Below are 18,277 nucleotides of genomic sequence, written 5' to 3'. Positions count from 1 at the left end.
AGGAGTGCCTCGCCATCATCAGGGCTACGTCAAAGTTTCGCCCCTACCTCTACGGCAGGCCCTTCAAACTTGTGAGCGACCATCACGCCTTGTGTTGGCTAGCTAACTTGAAGGACCCTTCAGGTCGCCTCGCACAGTGGAGCCTAAGACTTCAAGAATTCGAAATTGCCGTCGTGCACAAGTCCGGAAGGAACACTCCGACGCCGACTGCTTGTCTCGTGCCCCCGTCGACCCACCACCGCCCGACGACCAGGATGATGACAGCTTCTTGGGAGCCATAAATGCCGATGACTTCGCCGAACGACTGCGACCCGACCCGGAACCGAAGGGTCTAGTGGAATGCCTGGAGGGCAGGACCATCGTTGTCCCAAAAGTATTCAGGCGAGAATTGGCATCATTTTCCTTGAAAAACAATGGCCTCGTAAAGAAGAACTTCTATCCGGCCCGAGCCAGCTACCTTATCGTTGTACCTTCAGGATTGCGACCAAAGATCCTGCATGCCCTGCACGACGACCCAACGGCTGAACTCGGACTTTCCCGCACGCTCGCACGAGTACAGGAAAAGTACTACTTGTAGCATGTAGCAAGCTGGCAACACTGTGCATGCCACAACTGTATAAAAGCATGCTACAGATAATGAAACGTCGCTGGCTGCTGAGAGACTGACGCACGTGGGCACTCAATAAGATACATGGTGTCAGAAGTGGGCAGCCCGCGTTGACGCCCACTTCGAAAGCCATGGGAGAGCTTCCGCCTCCAGAGCCGCTACGGCTGGGTGAAAATGTTCCGGACAACTGGGTGAAGTTCAAGCAGCGTATACAGCTGTATTTTGCCGCCACCGAGCCGCAGGAACCACAGAAACCACGTACCAAGGCGCAGAAAGCAGCTATCTTCCTTCATCTTGCCGGACAAGAGGCCATCGACGTGTTCAACACCTTGAACATCAGCGAAGAAGACAAAGTCGACTACGACAAGCTGGTGGAAGCCTTCGACGCCTACTGTCTGCCGCAAAGCAACGAGACGTATGAGAGGTACGTGTTTGGCAGCCGAGTCCAAGCGGATGGCGAGGCATTTGAGCAATTCTACAGGGACCTGCAGTTGAAGGTTAGGAGCTGTAATTTTGGCACACTGCGTGCGTCCATGTTACGGGACCAGATAGTTTTCGGAACCGCAAGCAAGAGCCTGCGTGAAAAGCTGCTATCTAAGAAAGACTTGACCCTCGAGATGGCCGTAGAGGGAGCAAAAGCAGAGGAAGTTGCACTTGCACGCAGTAAATTATGGAGCGAAGAAAGAAGTGTTTCTGCGGTAAAGCACGTCAAGGACAAACACCAGGATAGATATCAAAGTAAAAGCAGATGCGGGTTTTGCGACAGAGTGCACAAGGCTAGGCAATGTCCTGCTTATGGCAAGACTTGTGCGAAATGCAACAAGCCAAACCATTTCGCTGTGTGCTGCCGAACCAAACCGCCGAAGGTGGATAACGTTGACCAGCGAAACGATGTAACGCAGGACAGCGATAGCGATTTCAGCGTGCTCGAAATTTTCGCGGCAGGCAGCAGCGGCATGATTAAGTCGAACCGGGACTGGCTGGTTATCACACGCATACTTGGCCGTGACGTAAAGCTGAAAGTTGACACGGGTGCTCAAGCCAACTTAATTCCACTTGGTATATTCGAGACATTGAAATCTCGACAGCCTCTGCTACCAACTAAAGCTATTCTGCACAGCTACGAAGGAAACGAAATTAAGCACTTGGGAAAAGTCCGCCTCGTTGTTCAACTAGGATCCCAGAGTCACCCAGTCGAGTTTTTTGTCGTCAAAAAAGGAAGGCAGGCTATACTCGGGCTTGAAGCCTGTGAGCAGTTTGGTTTGGTTAGTGTTGACCACGTCGTTCACGACGTCAGAAGTGAGAGCAACCTGTCTAAGCGCATACAAATGGAGTTTAAAGACTTGTTCACAGGTACCGGCAAGCTTCAGCGGGTGTACAGAGCGACCTTGAAGGACGACGCCCGGGCAGTGGCGGAGCCTGCAAGGCGTGTTCCCCTGGCACTACGGCCCCAACTCAAGGAAGAACTGGACCGCCTGGAAGCCGCTGGCATCATCACGAAAGCTAGAGAACCATCTTACTGGGTGAGCCCATTGGTAGTTGTCCGTAAAAAGAACAGAAAGTTGCGTATTTGCATGGATCCGAGGAATTTGAACAAAGCGATCAAGAGGGAGCACTTCCAGCTTCCACGAAGGGAAGAGATTGAGAGCGAGCTTGCAGGTGCGAAATATTTCAGCAAACTGCACGCAAATAGCGGGTTCCATCAAATCCCGCTTGACGAGGATACTTCGCGAATCTGCACAGTTCAGCAGCCCTTTCGGGCGTTACCGCTTTTTACGGCTACCATTTGGGATAGCTTCGGCGCCGGAGTTCTTTCAGAGGACGATGACAGAAATTTTTGACAGTTTGCCCGGCGTGCGTGTCTACGTGGATGATGTCATAATTTGGGGAGCCACGCTGGAAGAGCATACCGAGAGGCTGTATAACACTTTGAACGCTGCACGAGCCGCTGGTTGAACTCTTAACTGGGATAAGTGCACGATTGCAACGTCCCAAATATACTTCATGGGTGACAAAATCAGCTCTTCTGGAATCGAACCAAATGACAGCCTGGTTAAATGCATCGTGAAGTGCCCGACGCCTTCAACGAAAAAAGACCTGCAAAGACTCTTTGGCTATGTGAACTACTTTTCTAAGTATCTGCCAAACTTGGCCAATCACACGAAAGCGCTTCGTGCCTTGCTGTGGGACGATGTCATTTTTGAATGGACAGACGAGCATGACAGGGAATGGAATCTTTTACGCGAAATGCTTACGAAAGCTCCTGTTCCTGCAATATATGATGCCTCACTGCCTACAAAACTATCCGCTGACGCATCGGCTTTCGCTATAGGAGCTGCACTTTTTCAAAAGCATGGTGAAGAATGGCGTCCGGTAGGCTATGCTTCCAAAATGCTAACAGACACGGAGCGCAGGTACGCGCAGATAGAGAAGGAAGCACTGAGCATTGTTTTTGGGTGCGAAAAGTTCAGCGAATTTGTCGTGGGCAGGCAGATAGTCATAGAAACTGATCACAGCCCTTTGATAGCCATTTCAAAAAATGGACTCGGTGATATACCGCCAAGACTGCAAAGACCTTTCTTGCGCATGTTAAAATATGACTACCAGTTGCGGCACGTTCCTGGGAAGAAGCTGATAATAGCGGACATGCTCTCTCGCATTCAGGGGCAGAAACTGCCGGAATATTCTACCGAGGATGTTGAAATTCATGCTATAAGCATCTTGTCTGATCGAGTAAGTCCTAAAACAATGGCAGAGCTAGCTGAGGCTATCGCAACAGACCCCGAACGGCAGATCGTGATAAAAAGGCTGGAAGCTTCGCGGCCCATCGAAGGTGAGCTGAAAAGATGCGCAAATGAGCTATCTGTTGTCAGGGGCATACTGCTCAAAGGAACAAAAGTTGTCATTCCCACTTCAATGCGCAAACAAATGTTAGAGCGCCTGCACCGCGGCCACCTGGGTATTGGAAAGTGTAAAGCCCGAGCGCGACAGCTCATGTACTGGCCTCGAATGAATGACGACATAACTGCTATGATTGAGCGGTGCCCTTCCTGCCGATTGCATGCGTACAGACAAGCCGACGAACCGTTGCTTTTACGCGATACACCTGATCACCCATGGGAGAGAGTAGGAGCAGACGTGTTTGAATATGCTGGAAGACGGTATATCGTTGTGTATGACTCGTATTCAAATTTTCCGGACTTTGAGGAGCTGCAGGAAATTACTACGAGAGCAGTAGTCCAAAAGTTATCATGCATTTTTGCTCGATACGGGATACCCAAGCACCTCTGTACGGATGGAGGACCACAGTTCACCGCGAAGGAGTTCAAAGATTTTTACCAGATGTTTGACTTTGAACATGTTATTTCCAGCCCCCATTTTCCTAGATCAAATGGCCTCGCAGAAAAAGGAGTCCAGGTCATCAAGAGATTGATGAAGAAAGCAGGAGCAGCAAGCGACTTCTGGCTGGGGCTCTTAACCTACAGAACATCACCACTCGAAGACGGCAGGTCGCCCGCAGAGCTTTTGATGCACCGAAACCTTCGTACACCACTGCCCGAGTTTCAACACTGTCTCGAGTCGCAGCCCGTCAAGCATAGACAAAACGTGCAAAAGGGCACGCCGTTACCGCTACTTCAAGAAGGCGACACTGTTAGAGTTATGGACCATAACTCTTGGCGTTTGAAAGCGAAGGTGCTTAAACTGGTGTGCCCGCGTTCTTACTTGGTTCTCACAGAAGAGGGAAGACAGCTGCGAAGAAACCGCCGAGACCTCAGGCGAACAGCGGAACCTTTCAACGAGCAGAAGACGTGCCCGGTGCGTTTGTCATCAGAAAGCAGTGCGACGAATGACGGCTCATCTTCAGAAAGCAGTGAAACCTTAGTGGAATCGCCATCGGGAAGCAGTGAAACATGTGTGCGCGTGCCAGCGGAAAGCAACGATACATCTGTGCGCGTGCCAGTGGAAAGCAGTGAGACATCTGTGCGCGTGCCAGCGGGAAGTGAAATTGGTGGAGGTCCGCATCTAGAATCCTACGGCACACCACGCAGAAGGGAGGAAGTGACGCCAGCAGCTCTACGGGCGTAGCCACCGTCTCCGGACGAGCAGGCTGTCCGTGCGACTTCTACCAGCCCCATGGCACGCAGGTCGACAAGGGAGAGGCGAAAACCTTGCCGTTTGAACTACGATGAACAATTTCGTCAAACTAATTAACCCGTTCAGTTGCTCTTTGTTTAACTTGTAAATAACGTTTTTCCTTTGTTTAAAAGAAAAAGCGTGTAGCATGTAGCAAGCTGGCAACACTGTGCATGCCACAACTGTATAAAAGCATGCTACTGATAATAAAACGTCACTGGCTGCTGAGACACTGACGCACGTGTGCACTCAATCAGATACACTACTGGCTGCGCCTTGTCGCCGACGTCACTCGCTACGTAAGGACGTGCCGAGACTGTCAGCGACGGAAGACACTACCCACAAGTACAGCAGGCTTCCTTCAGCCGATTGAGCCTCCTCGGCGACCATTCCAGCAGATCGAGATGGACATCCTGGGGCCGTTCCCAACGTCTACTTGCGGAAATAAATTAATCGTCGTGGCTACCGACAACCTCACCCGCTACGCCGAAACAAAAGCCCTGCCCAAAGGCAGTGCCGCTGAGGTAGCCAAGTCCTTGACTGGGAGCATCGTCCTTCGACACGGCGCCCCAGAGGTTCTCATCACCGACAGAGGTACGGTGTTTACGGCTGACCTAACTCAGGCGAACTTGGTATACAGCCACACGAGCCACCGCCGCACCACCGCATACCACCCACAGACCAACGGCCTCACCGAGCGTCTAAATAAAACCATCGCCTTCATGCTGGCCATTTACGTCGATGTCGAACACAAGACGCGGGACGCCATCCTTCCGTACGTGACCTTCGCGTACAATACGGCCGTACAGGAAACGACGCAGATGGCGCCATACAAGTTGGTCTACGGACGGAGCCCGGCTACGACACTTGACGCCATGTTGCCAAACGTGACCGACGAGGAAAACATAGACGTGACCATTTACCTACAGCGCGCCGAAGAAGCACGACAGCTCGCCCGCCTTCGGATCAAGAACCAGCAGACGAATAACAGCCACCGCTACAACGTTCGACGACGCCACATGGAATACCAACCCGGTGACCGTGTATGGGTATGGACGCCAATACGCCGACGGGGACTTAGTGAGCAGCTTCTTCGAAGATACTTGGGATCGTGCAGGGTACTTCGACGCCTCGGCGCACTCGACTACGAGGTTGTCCTTGATGGCATTACGAACTCCCAGCGGCGCCGTGCGCAACCTGAAGTCGTCCATTTCGTGCGCTTCAAGCCATATTACGCGCGTTAGTCAACCTGAGGACTGTACATTTACTTTGTTATTGTACTATCTTGCTTGTGCTTGTTTATTGTACTTTCTTGCTTTATTGTTGTTATTTATTGTTGCATGAATTGCCCCCCCCCCCCCCCGTGTTCTGTTTTCAGCATCGCGACGATGCTTTTTCAGAGGCGGGCATTGCCACGTGCGTTTCTTATTATCACTTTCCCTGTATTCGATTTTTACCCACAAAGATTGTCCGGAACGCTCAGCGCAAGCCGCGCCTCATTCTTCGAGAAGCTTCGCGATTATTGTAGACGGTTTTGTTGAGATTGCGCGCAAGACGCGAACACTCGAGCTTATTCTAGAGCTTGCGCGACAACCAGCGATAGCGCTGGAATTTTCCACGGGACATGTATAAATGCCGACCGGCTTCACCGCTTGTCAGTTGATCGACGGTCGACGCTCTGTTCGCCGCTATCAGTGCATACCGCGTGTATTGCTGTAAATTAACTTTCCGTTTCTCGGCCACAAGTTCGGCCAAATATAGAGTTTCATCTTGGACACCTCGCCTGCGGTCTTCGTCGACGTCACGGCCACGTGACAATATCGAAACCTGCTTGGTACTCCACAGCAAAAGCATTTGCAGAACCCTCGTATTTGACGCTGGCACTCTGCAGTAGGTTAGCTATGGTAAGTTAAAGCCCAGCGGAAATAGTTCTTTTTTCACAATCTAATCGCAGTGGGGGTCGGGGCCTTGTTGCAGCTGGCGTTGCAACCCTGGCTGGAGCAGACGGGTGGACCCACGACATAGCAGACTAGCCAGCGGTTCACGGTCACAGATGGCACGGCACCACTCCAAACTGCAAGGTCACGTGATAATGGTGTCATGTGACGTAGTTACCTTTCAGCGAGGCTTCCACGGGCCGTCAGAATACAGGCCCGGGAAACGGTAAATTAAATAATGCCATTGTTCATCGCCATAAAGAAATCTTGACCACTGAGGCACCGATGGTGGTCAAAAGTGCCCGGGTGACACCGGTATGATCCCTGGGTGCCGCGAAAGTTTTCGTTTTAGTTTCGTTGTCCTTGTTCCATGTTCAGTCGCTACTGCTTGCTCACTGTTACTTGAGACAATTGATAATAGACAGCTTCAGAACAGCGTGGGCAAATATAGCGTTGGTTGAGTACGCCAGCTATTTCCGTCACTTAACGGTGGCGCCAAACCAACGGTGGCGCCAAACTTTGCGGACCCTGTTCTCCATAGGCTACGCTCACATACGCTACGTTCCTGACTAACATAGCCCATTTCGTCGAAACTATCAGCAGATAACTACACTGAACGGTGTGTCCACCGTTCGGTGTAGTTATCGCTGCGGCCTTTGTTGCTGCAATTCCACTTTGCGCTCTTAAAAGATTCATCACAAAGAGAGTGATTTCGGGCATGAAAGAGTGGATGCCATGTTTAATGGTGACATACCTAGAAACCTCTAACAAGCATTCATGTGAACGATCTGCAGCAGCATGAAACAGATCGAATGAAAACAGCGAGAAAGAATACAAAATCAACAAGCACTTTTTTATTATAGTTCTGTTTGCAGATTCGTTCACCTGGGCTTTTGATGATCACTCACCCTCAAAAGTGTTTTTGCGAGCCAAACACAATAACGATTCATAAAACTATAATTCCAGGTGCCCTTATTTCTTTATTTTGATGTATTCGGGTTTCACTCACACCAACTGCTGGCGCCGCTGGGGGCAGGCTGCGCCACTGTATTTAAGAAGCTTTGTGATTGTTTTCAGATTGTTGTGTTCAGAATGCGCGCAGGACTAGAACAGTAAAGTACATCCGGGAGCTTACACGAGGGCTAGCCATAATGCTGGAAGGGACCGCCGCCTTCAGTGTAGCGAGTGTATTGGTTAAAATTTCAGTTTCTTAGTTTTGTGGGCACAGGTTCGCCTAATCATTCATGCCTATAGGCTCCAACTTTACCTTAAATACATTTATTAAAACAGAATTTCACCTCTACTAGCGTAACTGCCGCCTCGTTCACCGCAGTGCTGCCAGATGCTACCGTGCAAATAAGCGAATACCCATCACAGCAGAAACTCAAAAGAACCGGAAACATAATGAATTTTCGCATTCTTGAGAATATTTTGAATTACGATTAAAAAATGTCACTGGACTACGAAGGGTAGTTTAAAAAATAACCTAATTGTTTTCTACAGCGAAAATATGCGCAACTATGAACGAAAGCACATAGCTACCTAACATTGTCTCCAGCGTAGCCTCCATTCGGTTGAAGGCACGTTTGCCAACGCGCGATTAACCTTACTTGTTGATTCCCGCAACGTATGCTTGACTTAAACACTTAACCATAGGCGTGCACACAGGGGCGGGTGAGTAGGGGCGGCTGCCCCTCCCCCCCCCTCCCATTCAGATAAACGGAGAGGGAGGGGGCGCAAAATCTACCACATACCTTGACTTAGTAGGACGGGTGGGGGGGTGCTGCGATAAATCTTCGTCCTCTTTGATGGGGAACCCTTCGCACGCCTATGCCCTCAACTACTCTGTCATCGACAAACAAGCTGTTAGTGAACGACAAGCGTGCGTCGGTGAACCTAATGATCACTAAAATAACTATATTTCCTGGAAAAATGCAAAAAGGCCCCCAAAACACGACAAGCGACTGGAAAATTGTACAAGCGACTCGGCGAAAAAAGACACCCAAATCCGCTTGTCATAAGCGGAACTGGAAACTGTGGTTCACCGTCACTGCCATGAACAATTGAACCTAGCGTTGCTTGTTTGTCTCATATTTATACCTAGAATTAATTGGTCACCGATATACTCGAAGCACATATTTTTCTCTATAAATACAAGCTTTTGTGAAATTCAGTTACGAACAGCCGCCATGACCGACCGTTTCCAAAAAGCCAGTTGCTTGTAGCCCCTATGTCTTTTAATGCCCGTATAGTTGTTGTCCATACTAAGCGGGACTGATCAAGAGATGGTGCTCTTTTTGTTTACTTGGCTTTCAGCTACTCAAAAATACGGAAAAGCTTACGCCTTCCCCAAGCATATCGAAGCAGTATGTCATTCAATATGCTATGATTGTCGGATAGAGCTACTAGCACACATTCTATTTATCAAAGCTTTCGTGTATTAATAAGAGCAAAAAATGCGTGTTGTTGCAGCGTTTCCAATTAACAACTTGGTGAAGATTGAAGGAACTTAGAGGTACGATATTTGTTCTGTCACAGTGGGACTGATTGTCTGACTATTGCATGTTTTTTATGCGCCATTGCAATACGTTTCGAAACAAACTGTCTTGCCGAACACGCTCTCTAGAAGCCTGTAGTATCGGTCTGACATAGAAAAATTATGCTCGGTTCATTTAAGCAACAGGCGTTTGTTGCCTAGCGCACCGATAGGACATTGCGTGTGGGAGCATTCTTGCAATCATGCGGTCCCGAATTTAGAGGTGTACTGACACGTTTTGAGATATCGCGAAAGGGACATTTTTCGTTTCCTTAATATGCAGTGTTAACACTCGCCACACTCCGGAGTCAGCTAGCACACATAAAATATTTTCTTTGATTTTAACGTTTTCGTAGCTGAGCATCAGCAAGCCAGCCCCACCGCAATGGACATTATCCCGACGAGTCAACACAGTTCCACTGAGTTTGCGAACTCTGCGTCCTGCATGCGGCCTAAATCACAGAAACCACTGTCGCGGTCGCTGGAGACAATGTACCCATTGTTGTTTACGTGCACCACGCGCGGATGGCAGATCTGCCGCTAGTACGTCGCGAATTGCCGTCTCTCCGTGTCGTCCCAATGCCATGACACGTCACGGAGAAGCCGACCCATTATATCGAAACCGAAAGTGTCTTTTAGGAGCGAAGCTCCTTCTAGCATCACCTGGTCGCTTGTCGCTCCGTCGGGCATTCCCCCGCCGTCGCGTCTCTCGTATCATTTAATAGATGGCGCTGTCCCATAGAGATGCATGCAAACTGCAGTTGGGTGACGACGATATACTAGATGGCGCTGTCCCATAGAGATAGAAAAAATGAAAAAAAAATAATTAAAAAGAAATGAAAAATAAAAAGAATAAAAAATAAAAATGAAATAATAAATTAAAAAATAAAAATAAAGAAATAAAAAATAATAAAAAAGGAAAAAGTAAAAATAATCAAAGCGGCGTATCGCTTTGACTACTGCTGTGCGAAACCACTGAACATTTCACGGTGTAACCATGATTGCTTCAGGAGCTTCGCCCAAGCTCATCATCTTTCACCCGTGGATATGCTGTAGTTTTTTTAAAGAAGCGGTAATAAAAATATATGAGATGCATCCCCAGGCACCACAGTATTCTTTTTATGATCCTCGCAACCGGTATCCTTATTTAGAGCAACAATCCCAAAATATTTCAAATTCCCGTCAGTACTCCATTATGCCTTTCACCACGTCTTATTGTTCGTTGCGTTTATCGATATTATCACAACGTGATATTGCGCAAATACACAGTAAACTCGGAGAAATCACGGAAAGAAAGCTGGAGCACAATTTTCAAGTTTTATTTTTTTGCTTAGCCGGGTATTTTTTGTGAATGAGTACATTGGAATAATCTTCCCTATGGAGTCACAGTCGTTCGAAAATCAACTTTAAACGGTGAAATTGCGCTGTAGAGCACATCTGTTCTTTAAAAAACGTATTGTGAGAAAAACAAAAAGAAAATGCTAGAATGACAGGAATTCGAGGATTATTTCTGTTATCTCCTTTCGCACAAATCTGCTATTTCCACTTCAACAATGTCTAGTGGGTGTTTTCTGAAACTCGCGCATCTGTGATAGCACTGTGTTAAAGGGGCACTCACTACTCACTAACTAAATTACATCAGGCTTCACATCCGCGTCCGGAGGTTCATTTGAAAGCCGTAACTACATTCCCGTTATCGAGTCCTTCGAAATATTCAGTTTTGCGAAATCGCTTTTGGGCAAATTTCCGTCATGACTTTAACACAGCAGTAGAATTGGAGCTTCAATTTATATATTTATCAATATATAGGCCGTTTGTGTGGTAAGCAGGTATTCTACTACACAGCCACACGTCTGCTTGAAAATGCAGTTAAAATAACTTCCTCTGTTTGGAAATGAAGTGAGAATAACGTTTATGCTTTACAAACAAACGCGTCCTGTATACAGGCTTCACAATACAACATGTAATATCGCAGTAATATTGCGTGGAACAAGCGTACATTGCCATCGGGCGTCAGAACATGTGATTATCACAACGACTTCGTGGTTTAAAGACGGCCGCCCATTACAAAAGGCACACACGTTACTGCGCGTATTCGCTTTGACCACGTAGTGGGTGCATAGCAAGTTCGAGAAGATTCCACGCGCATAATTTCTCGTTGTTTAAAGCATGCTACCCTTTACACAGAATGCAGCCAGATGCGAAAGCTTCAATGACACAAGCCACTTACAACTTTAGCGATTGCGTTGTCATAATCCACAATTTAAACTTCTCGAGTAAGATCATGCGATAAAAAAGTATGCACTAAGTGGTTGAAATACGCACTAGGGTCAGGATATCGAAATCGCGTTCAACTATTAAAGGCGAAGCTTAAGGGTCCCCCAATTTTTTTAGTGCAGCATCACTTCATACGTCATGGCGGAAATTTTGAATTCTTTAATGCCGATATCTCACGTGGTGCCGTTCAAGAGAACGAAACCGCTGGTGTCCAGAAACGCCGCATGTGAAAAGCTGCAATCCCTTCAGCTTTAAATAAGCAGAGCACAGGCGGAAGCCAATGCTTCGGCGGCACATCCAATAAGTTACTTTGACATTCTTATTAGGTTGCATGGTTCGTTCCACATTCATTCGTGAAGCATTTTGCACTTCGGCCGGTGTTACACTGCCCCCGGGATCTCTCCATCTGACTTCTGGCACCATTTGCGTTCTCACCGCCGGACGTCGTATTTTTTAAATCATGCAAGATACGTAGTGCCGTCTTCCTGATGCGAGGTGATTGATAGTTTTGTGCGACTTAGATAATAGTAATGAGGGATAGCGGCAGTCGGGCACACCGAGCAATTCGATGATCTAGAATTTACTGCGCCCCTAGAATTGCTGGACGCAAAATTCATGAGAACAGACAATGGTGCCAAGGAAAGTATAAAGTATATGGCATGTTATTAGCAGTAAGTGTACTGTAAATGTGAAGAAAGAAAAGAGGACTCTGTAGCCACGTAGTTTAGTTAAATGTTATCGTCTGACCTTGCCCTTTTCAGTTGAAAATCACCTCGTTTTACTTGCATATAGCGTTCGTCACTGCTCTTGCAGTGCACCAATCCCATAACAATATACGCGGGAATTCGCGCGGCCACGCGAGCAATCACAAATTGACCAGCGCTACGCCGCTTGATTTTGTACGTTTTCTGATAGCTGGCAGCACACTACAAGCGATTTGCTTGTTGGCCGGTTTGAGAGCGAAATCGCAAAATGTTCACCGCGCCCAGTTAACGTGGTGACGCGGAGTGGTCGAAGCCGTTCCGCGGAGAAAATTTTTCAGATTGCTTTCAGGAGTGGTGTTGAAAGAAACCATCTTGACGACAAAGATTTTTCACTGGACGTAGAAGACTGAAAGCACACATAGTGACAGCGACGATGAACGATCAGCTGAACTCACGAGGAGCGAGTTGCACTGCACGTCCCCTCGTGCGTTAATATTCTTTCACGCTCGTAAGTCACTTTGATTGTATTTAACGTGTAATATTCACCAAGATCAAAATAAACGCATAGTTTTTCTTGTGCATTATATGTAGCGCAATTATTGTGGACAGTACACTCTTATTCAAGTACCGTATAACGTCCGGCACATAAACGGCCCATTTTTATTCCACCACAACGTACTGCATATAAGCGGCCCTTCAATCGCCATTAAGCGTGACAAATTCTGCGGTGACGGATTGGGCCCGCTATATGCGGCCGCGAGCGGTCGCAACGCTTATATGGAGCCCGAGGCGGAAATGGCTCGAGCGGACGCAACGCTTATATGGGGCCCGACGCGAAAGGCGGACGCAACGCTTATATACAGAGCCCCGCCTCCCTGACCTTCGCCTGTGTGAAAAGCCACAAATACGTTTTATTTTTAATAAAAATTATGGCCTGTAGCATATCACGACACTGCTGCCACCTACATTCTTTTTGGTTTAGACTGTAAGCTAACAGTTGCAACAGGTCTCGTACTGCCGGAGCACCACCAGCTTCCCGTGAACACATGTGTGCCGCGCTTACATGTTTATCGTGTATTGTGTGCGTTTATTGCGTGCTTATCGTACGCGACATTCGTCGACTGGGCATTTTCCGCGTGTTGGGGCGTTCTCCTGCCTTGATCCAGTGGCAGGTGATGGTCGTTGTTCGTTGCCACTCAACACAGCCTCACGGGACGCACAGCTTTGTGTCCGCGCTCAAAAGTGCTTTCTTGCTTCGTTCATCGATTACTCACGTTGATCGAGTGATCGAGTGTACTTCCGAAGACAATCCGCGTCCGAGTGTTTTGACAAGCGGCGACCGCGGTTCCACAGGAGCGGAAGCTTGAGCCTTTTGACGAGCGACTGTGCCAAACTTGGGTAAGTTGAAGAAGGTCGCTGAACTACGTAACTTTGTTACTTCATTGCATGAAAACTGTTTGCAGGAACCGTCGTATTGGCACAGCGAGGATGATCAACAGATACCCGATAGGCAGGTATGTTTTGTGCTTTGGGTGCTCTTATATACACCACCATAAATAACATGTTTGAAGGATGCGCATTGCGCTACGCAATCTTATGCTTCGATCATGCAGGCCTCGTGTCGTTGTGCTGTTATTCCTTGACTGTTTACTGTACGAGATCATCGCTTGAGAGTGTTTCTAGAATCCCTTGTCGCCGTTAAAAAGTGTGTGCTTTTAAACACATGGGGTCGTCCCATAATGTTTTCACTGTGGTGATGCGAGAGTTCACCAAACTCGGCAATAACACGCAAAATTATCACAAGACTGGGGACGTGATACAGGGGCGTAGCCAAGGGGGGTGTTGTATAGGCACGCACACATACAAACGCACGCACGAACATACATAAAGTATGGTTGAACCCCCCCCCCCCCGAAAAAAATTTCTGGCTACGCCCCTGACGTGATAACAAAACACACAGCCCTGACACGCGCACACGATGATGGATATGTTTTCGTGGTTGCGTCCCCGAGCTTTTCGCCAGAAATCCATGCAGTTGTTTTGTGGTTAGGATTTTAACCTAGCTGCCTCATAAATGTTTTAAAGGAGCTCACTCGAAGTAATGTATTTGAGTGAATTACGTTACGTACTGGTACTAAGTGCACACTCCAACAAATGCGTACTTAATGTGAAGAAGCACATGTTTATATCAAATAGTGTTAGTAGACGAATATGTCAATTCAATTAGGTTAATTAAGCTAACACATGCTACTCTTTGTTTCAATATTGTGTGTTTGAGAAAATATGCGTGAGCTCGTGTTCTGCCATTATATATTTTTTCTTAGCATCTTTAAGCACACGAGGTTCTCTATCACAAATAACTTAGATTGTGCTCATGTTGCGAGAATGTTGCTTTATTGTGTGGTGCTTTAAGTTATTGTATTTTCACGCTTTTTTTTTACTTAGCATAGTACCAATATTGCTCTCTTACTTAAATGCATAACCAAGGTTTAGTATGCAGTGATTTAGGGTTTATTGAGCTTTGTAAGGTCATAAATTAAAAGAAAAAGATCTCAATTCTCATATATGTTTCCAGAAGTTCACAGAAAGTTGGAAAATATTATCGGTTTTGTGAAGGCCTTACATAACTTAAAATGAAATCAAATTGACAGCTCATCTCTACAAGACAAACTACACGGGAATTCGCTTTAGAGAACCAAAAGTTTGTTCCCTGAATGGCTTACATTCATGATGCAATACAATATGCATGGCTCATTCCCACCTCACACCAAGTGCACATGGACCACGCTCACTCTTTCATTTTTTTTATATTTCGATAAAAGTGTGCATATCGTTATTTTCATGTGGATCGCCCATAGGACTATGTGCATATTTCGGGTATTCCTTACAGTCTTGGGCAATAACTAGTTACTAGTAACGCGTTACCGGTAACTAGTTACTTTTTCGGTAACTTGTAACTGTAACTAGTTACTTTTAATTTATAGGAACTTGTAACGGTAACACTGTTACTTTTTTACAGAGTAACTGTAATGGGAAATACCGTTACAGTTACTTTCCCATATCCTCTCCACCTTTCATCTTTCCACAGCACGGCTCCCCTACCAATTTAGGGGTGGAGGTCGCTTAGAGAATTATCTACCCTGCAGAAGACCGAGGTCAGCAGTCAGTCTTTAACACAACTTAAGTTTACTTGTAAACTACATGTAAGTCAATCATGTTGGAACTGAACAACTTGCTAAATTCAATTAGTTTTTTTTTTCCGGCGTATATATATCCTTTTTGTCACTTGAGCTTCTAGCTCGGTTCTTGGTGTACCGGTGGAACATCACGACGCCAAGTTTATATTCTCCTTCGTCTGAGGCTGCGCAATAATCGTGTTTGACTGACGGCTAGAAAGCAGCAGAGCGCGAAACGGTTGAGAGGCACAAATACTGTGAACTAAGTAATTTTTCAAAACCTCTTTGAAACTAATTGTAAAAGGTTTACTCCAACTTAATACAACAATTATTAACAAAATCACATGGACGCTTTGCCTCCTATGCATGTGACATCCTCAGTATACACTGGCAACAAGAAAAAGAAAAGGAAAGAAAGAAAAAAATTTGCGGAGATCGACCAGTGTCCCATACGTCCGTGTAAACCAGTAGGGGAATGTGGTTGTTGCATGTTATAGTCGGATACAACTTTAGAAGTCAGCGGCATTTTCTCCTCAAAGGCAGATGAACACAAGCCTGCACCAATGGGCGCGCACTCGGGACGGACATCATGAGCGGGATGGCGGTGGCTTCGCCTTTGGAGAACATCGGCGTGTGCATGAGCGGGACTATTTCTTTTCTTTAGTCTCTCCTGACTTCTTAAGTTGTATCCGACTATAGTTACTATATATGCTACGACATGGCTCCTAAAGGTGCCATATACAGTAACTATATTGCAAGCCGACGCGTCGCGGCGAATGAACCGCGATTCCAGGAGTTCCTTCCCCTCACCTTCGTTCACGAGCCAGCGTCGTCACAGTGTTTACGTCAAAGCTATGCCCTGTTCTCCGGAAGTGTTAAACAAGCTCCATCTTAGAATGCGTTTCATGAGTTGCTTTAACAACATCCCGTTTGCCTTCTTTAAGCCTTGTTGATTCTTTCCTTCCCGTTTCGCCGATGCAAGTCGCGTCGCAATGCCCGCATCGGGCTTGTATATCACCCTACTCTGATCGTCTGCAGGTGTGCAATCTTTGGGTTTCGCGAACACATGCCCCAGAGTATAACGGGACTTAGAAACGGTTTGTATGCCCAGCGGACGCAAAGCTAACCGAACAGGGTCTGATATACCTTGAACATATATATGGAACAGACACAATGGACGTCGTCTTCATTCGTCACACACTCTCCGTTGCTATTTGCATGCGCTTCTGGGTGTCGTTAATAAACATCCTATGATACTGCTGTCGTTCTAGTGCATCAACCACATTTTCCATTTTGAGTATCAGAGGACATTTGTTATTATTATTTGCAAATAAATTCCCTTTTTCACCAACGGTGCATGAACAACAAAATTGATGCAACAAAATGAGGTGTCCACAACAAATGCTTGTGTTTGGCCCCCTATTAGGTTTACTTCGTCTAGGGTTTTACCACGTGCAATTTTGACTGCCCGCATGCCTTCATACATATTTAATAAATGAATTCTATCGTTTGGTTGTAATCTATTATTTATTTTATACAGTAACGGAAAAGTAGCGACGTTACTTCGTCACAGTAACTGCAACAAAGTAACGACGTTACTTGTCACAGTAACTCTAACTGTAACAGGTTACTTTTGGAAACTCTGTAACTGTAACTGTAACAGTTACTTTAACAGAGCCAATGACTTCACCCCATCAAGCACGTGTTTTTCAGACACCCCTCTCAATATCACTTAAATTCCACATGTGGGCTTTAAAAGTACGCCGCCCGCTTTCCCCCGCCTGTAGTTGCCTTACCCACCATCTTCTGCAGCCCTTTGTGAGGGCTAGACGTGCCGCCCTTCTGCAGCCTTTCCAAGTGGCTTTCATACTCCACTCTTTTTTTTTGCCTTTGACGGCTCTCGCTCAGTAGACCCCCCCCCCCCTTTTCCATTTTTTTTTCTTTTTTTCTCCCCTTTTTCTTGCTTTTTTTTTCCTTCTTTGCAGCTCCCCTTACTTCTGAGATGAGAGGCCTGAGCGCCGTTGCAAACTTTCTTGAAATGATGTGGCAAGGGCTACACTCCTCTCTAGTTTTCTCTTTCCAGACAGCAATTACCAACAGCGACAAGCACCACCGCTAGACATGACGTCAACACTAACCCTTTAAAACTAACACGCCAAGGATGACAAGGTGCCTTCGATAAAGATAGGTCCCCCTATGGAAGCGTCGGCCAGCATGTCTGAGGCACTTTCTCCTGTTTGAAACCTATCCCACTTTTTTGGCTTAGGTAACTGTAACACTGTTACATTTTACTGGTAACGTGCCCATGACTGATTGCTTACTGTGTACATGTGTGAATGTTGAACACGCAATGGCACTCTTTCAATAGTCTGCAAGTGGCTGGTCCACTAATACCTGTTCTTATTGCACCCTGATCCCTTCATTCAAGGATCGATCTCTTTAATATATGAATATAGACTTGCCTGAGGACATGTTTGGTACTCACTATCTGTGTGTGGTTGGGTTTGTCTTGAGTGAAAATCAACATTTCCTTGTGGTATCTATTATGCATGTATCAGCGATGAGAGCTGTTCATGGCACCGACACAGAGGACAGATTGCAGTACAAGATAGGAGCATACTTCCTGCAAGCCCGGGCAAGCCATAATGAGTGGTAGGCATTTCTTTTCATCACTAGATTGCGACAGTTTGGACACATAGCACCTATAGACCTTATGCAAAATCTGCTGCCATCTAGCGGCCGCTGTGTGCATTTCCGCCATGTTGAAGGCTAAGCGCGCTCCGCATGTAGACAAGGAGCGTACATATCACGTGTGGCGGCTGATAAGAACGAAAATGCCAACATATTTTCGAGTGCTGTGTTGCTGAGATTGAGGAAATTGGGATGCTGAAAGAAGGTTTGCAGGA

At 46.7% G+C, this 18,277-nt stretch overlaps 1 protein-coding gene and 1 long non-coding RNA gene across 2 annotated transcripts; both read left to right on the top strand.

Moving 5' to 3' along the window:
* Window positions 1–721: 721 nt before the first annotated feature.
* On the top strand, window positions 722–4,693 carry LOC125760308 (uncharacterized). The gene is made up of 2 exons (XM_049420189.1): window positions 722–2,266; window positions 3,909–4,693. The coding sequence occupies exons 1-2, from the start codon at window positions 739–741 to the stop codon at window positions 4,691–4,693; spliced, it is 2,313 nt and encodes a 770-aa protein (XP_049276146.1). The 5' UTR covers window positions 722–738.
* Window positions 4,694–13,483: 8,790 nt separating this feature from the next.
* On the top strand, window positions 13,484–18,001 carry LOC125760178 (uncharacterized). The gene is made up of 3 exons (XR_007417812.1): window positions 13,484–13,593; window positions 13,659–13,709; window positions 17,930–18,001. It is a non-coding gene; the product is annotated as an uncharacterized LOC125760178 (long non-coding RNA).
* Window positions 18,002–18,277: the final 276 nt, after the last annotated feature.

Source organism: Rhipicephalus sanguineus, chromosome 10 (assembly GCF_013339695.2).
Source record: "Rhipicephalus sanguineus isolate Rsan-2018 chromosome 10, BIME_Rsan_1.4, whole genome shotgun sequence".
Taxonomy (NCBI): Eukaryota; Metazoa; Arthropoda; class Arachnida; order Ixodida; family Ixodidae; genus Rhipicephalus; species Rhipicephalus sanguineus.
Note: the sequence above shows the minus strand (reverse complement) of the source record. Positions and strands in the feature narration are given on the sequence as shown.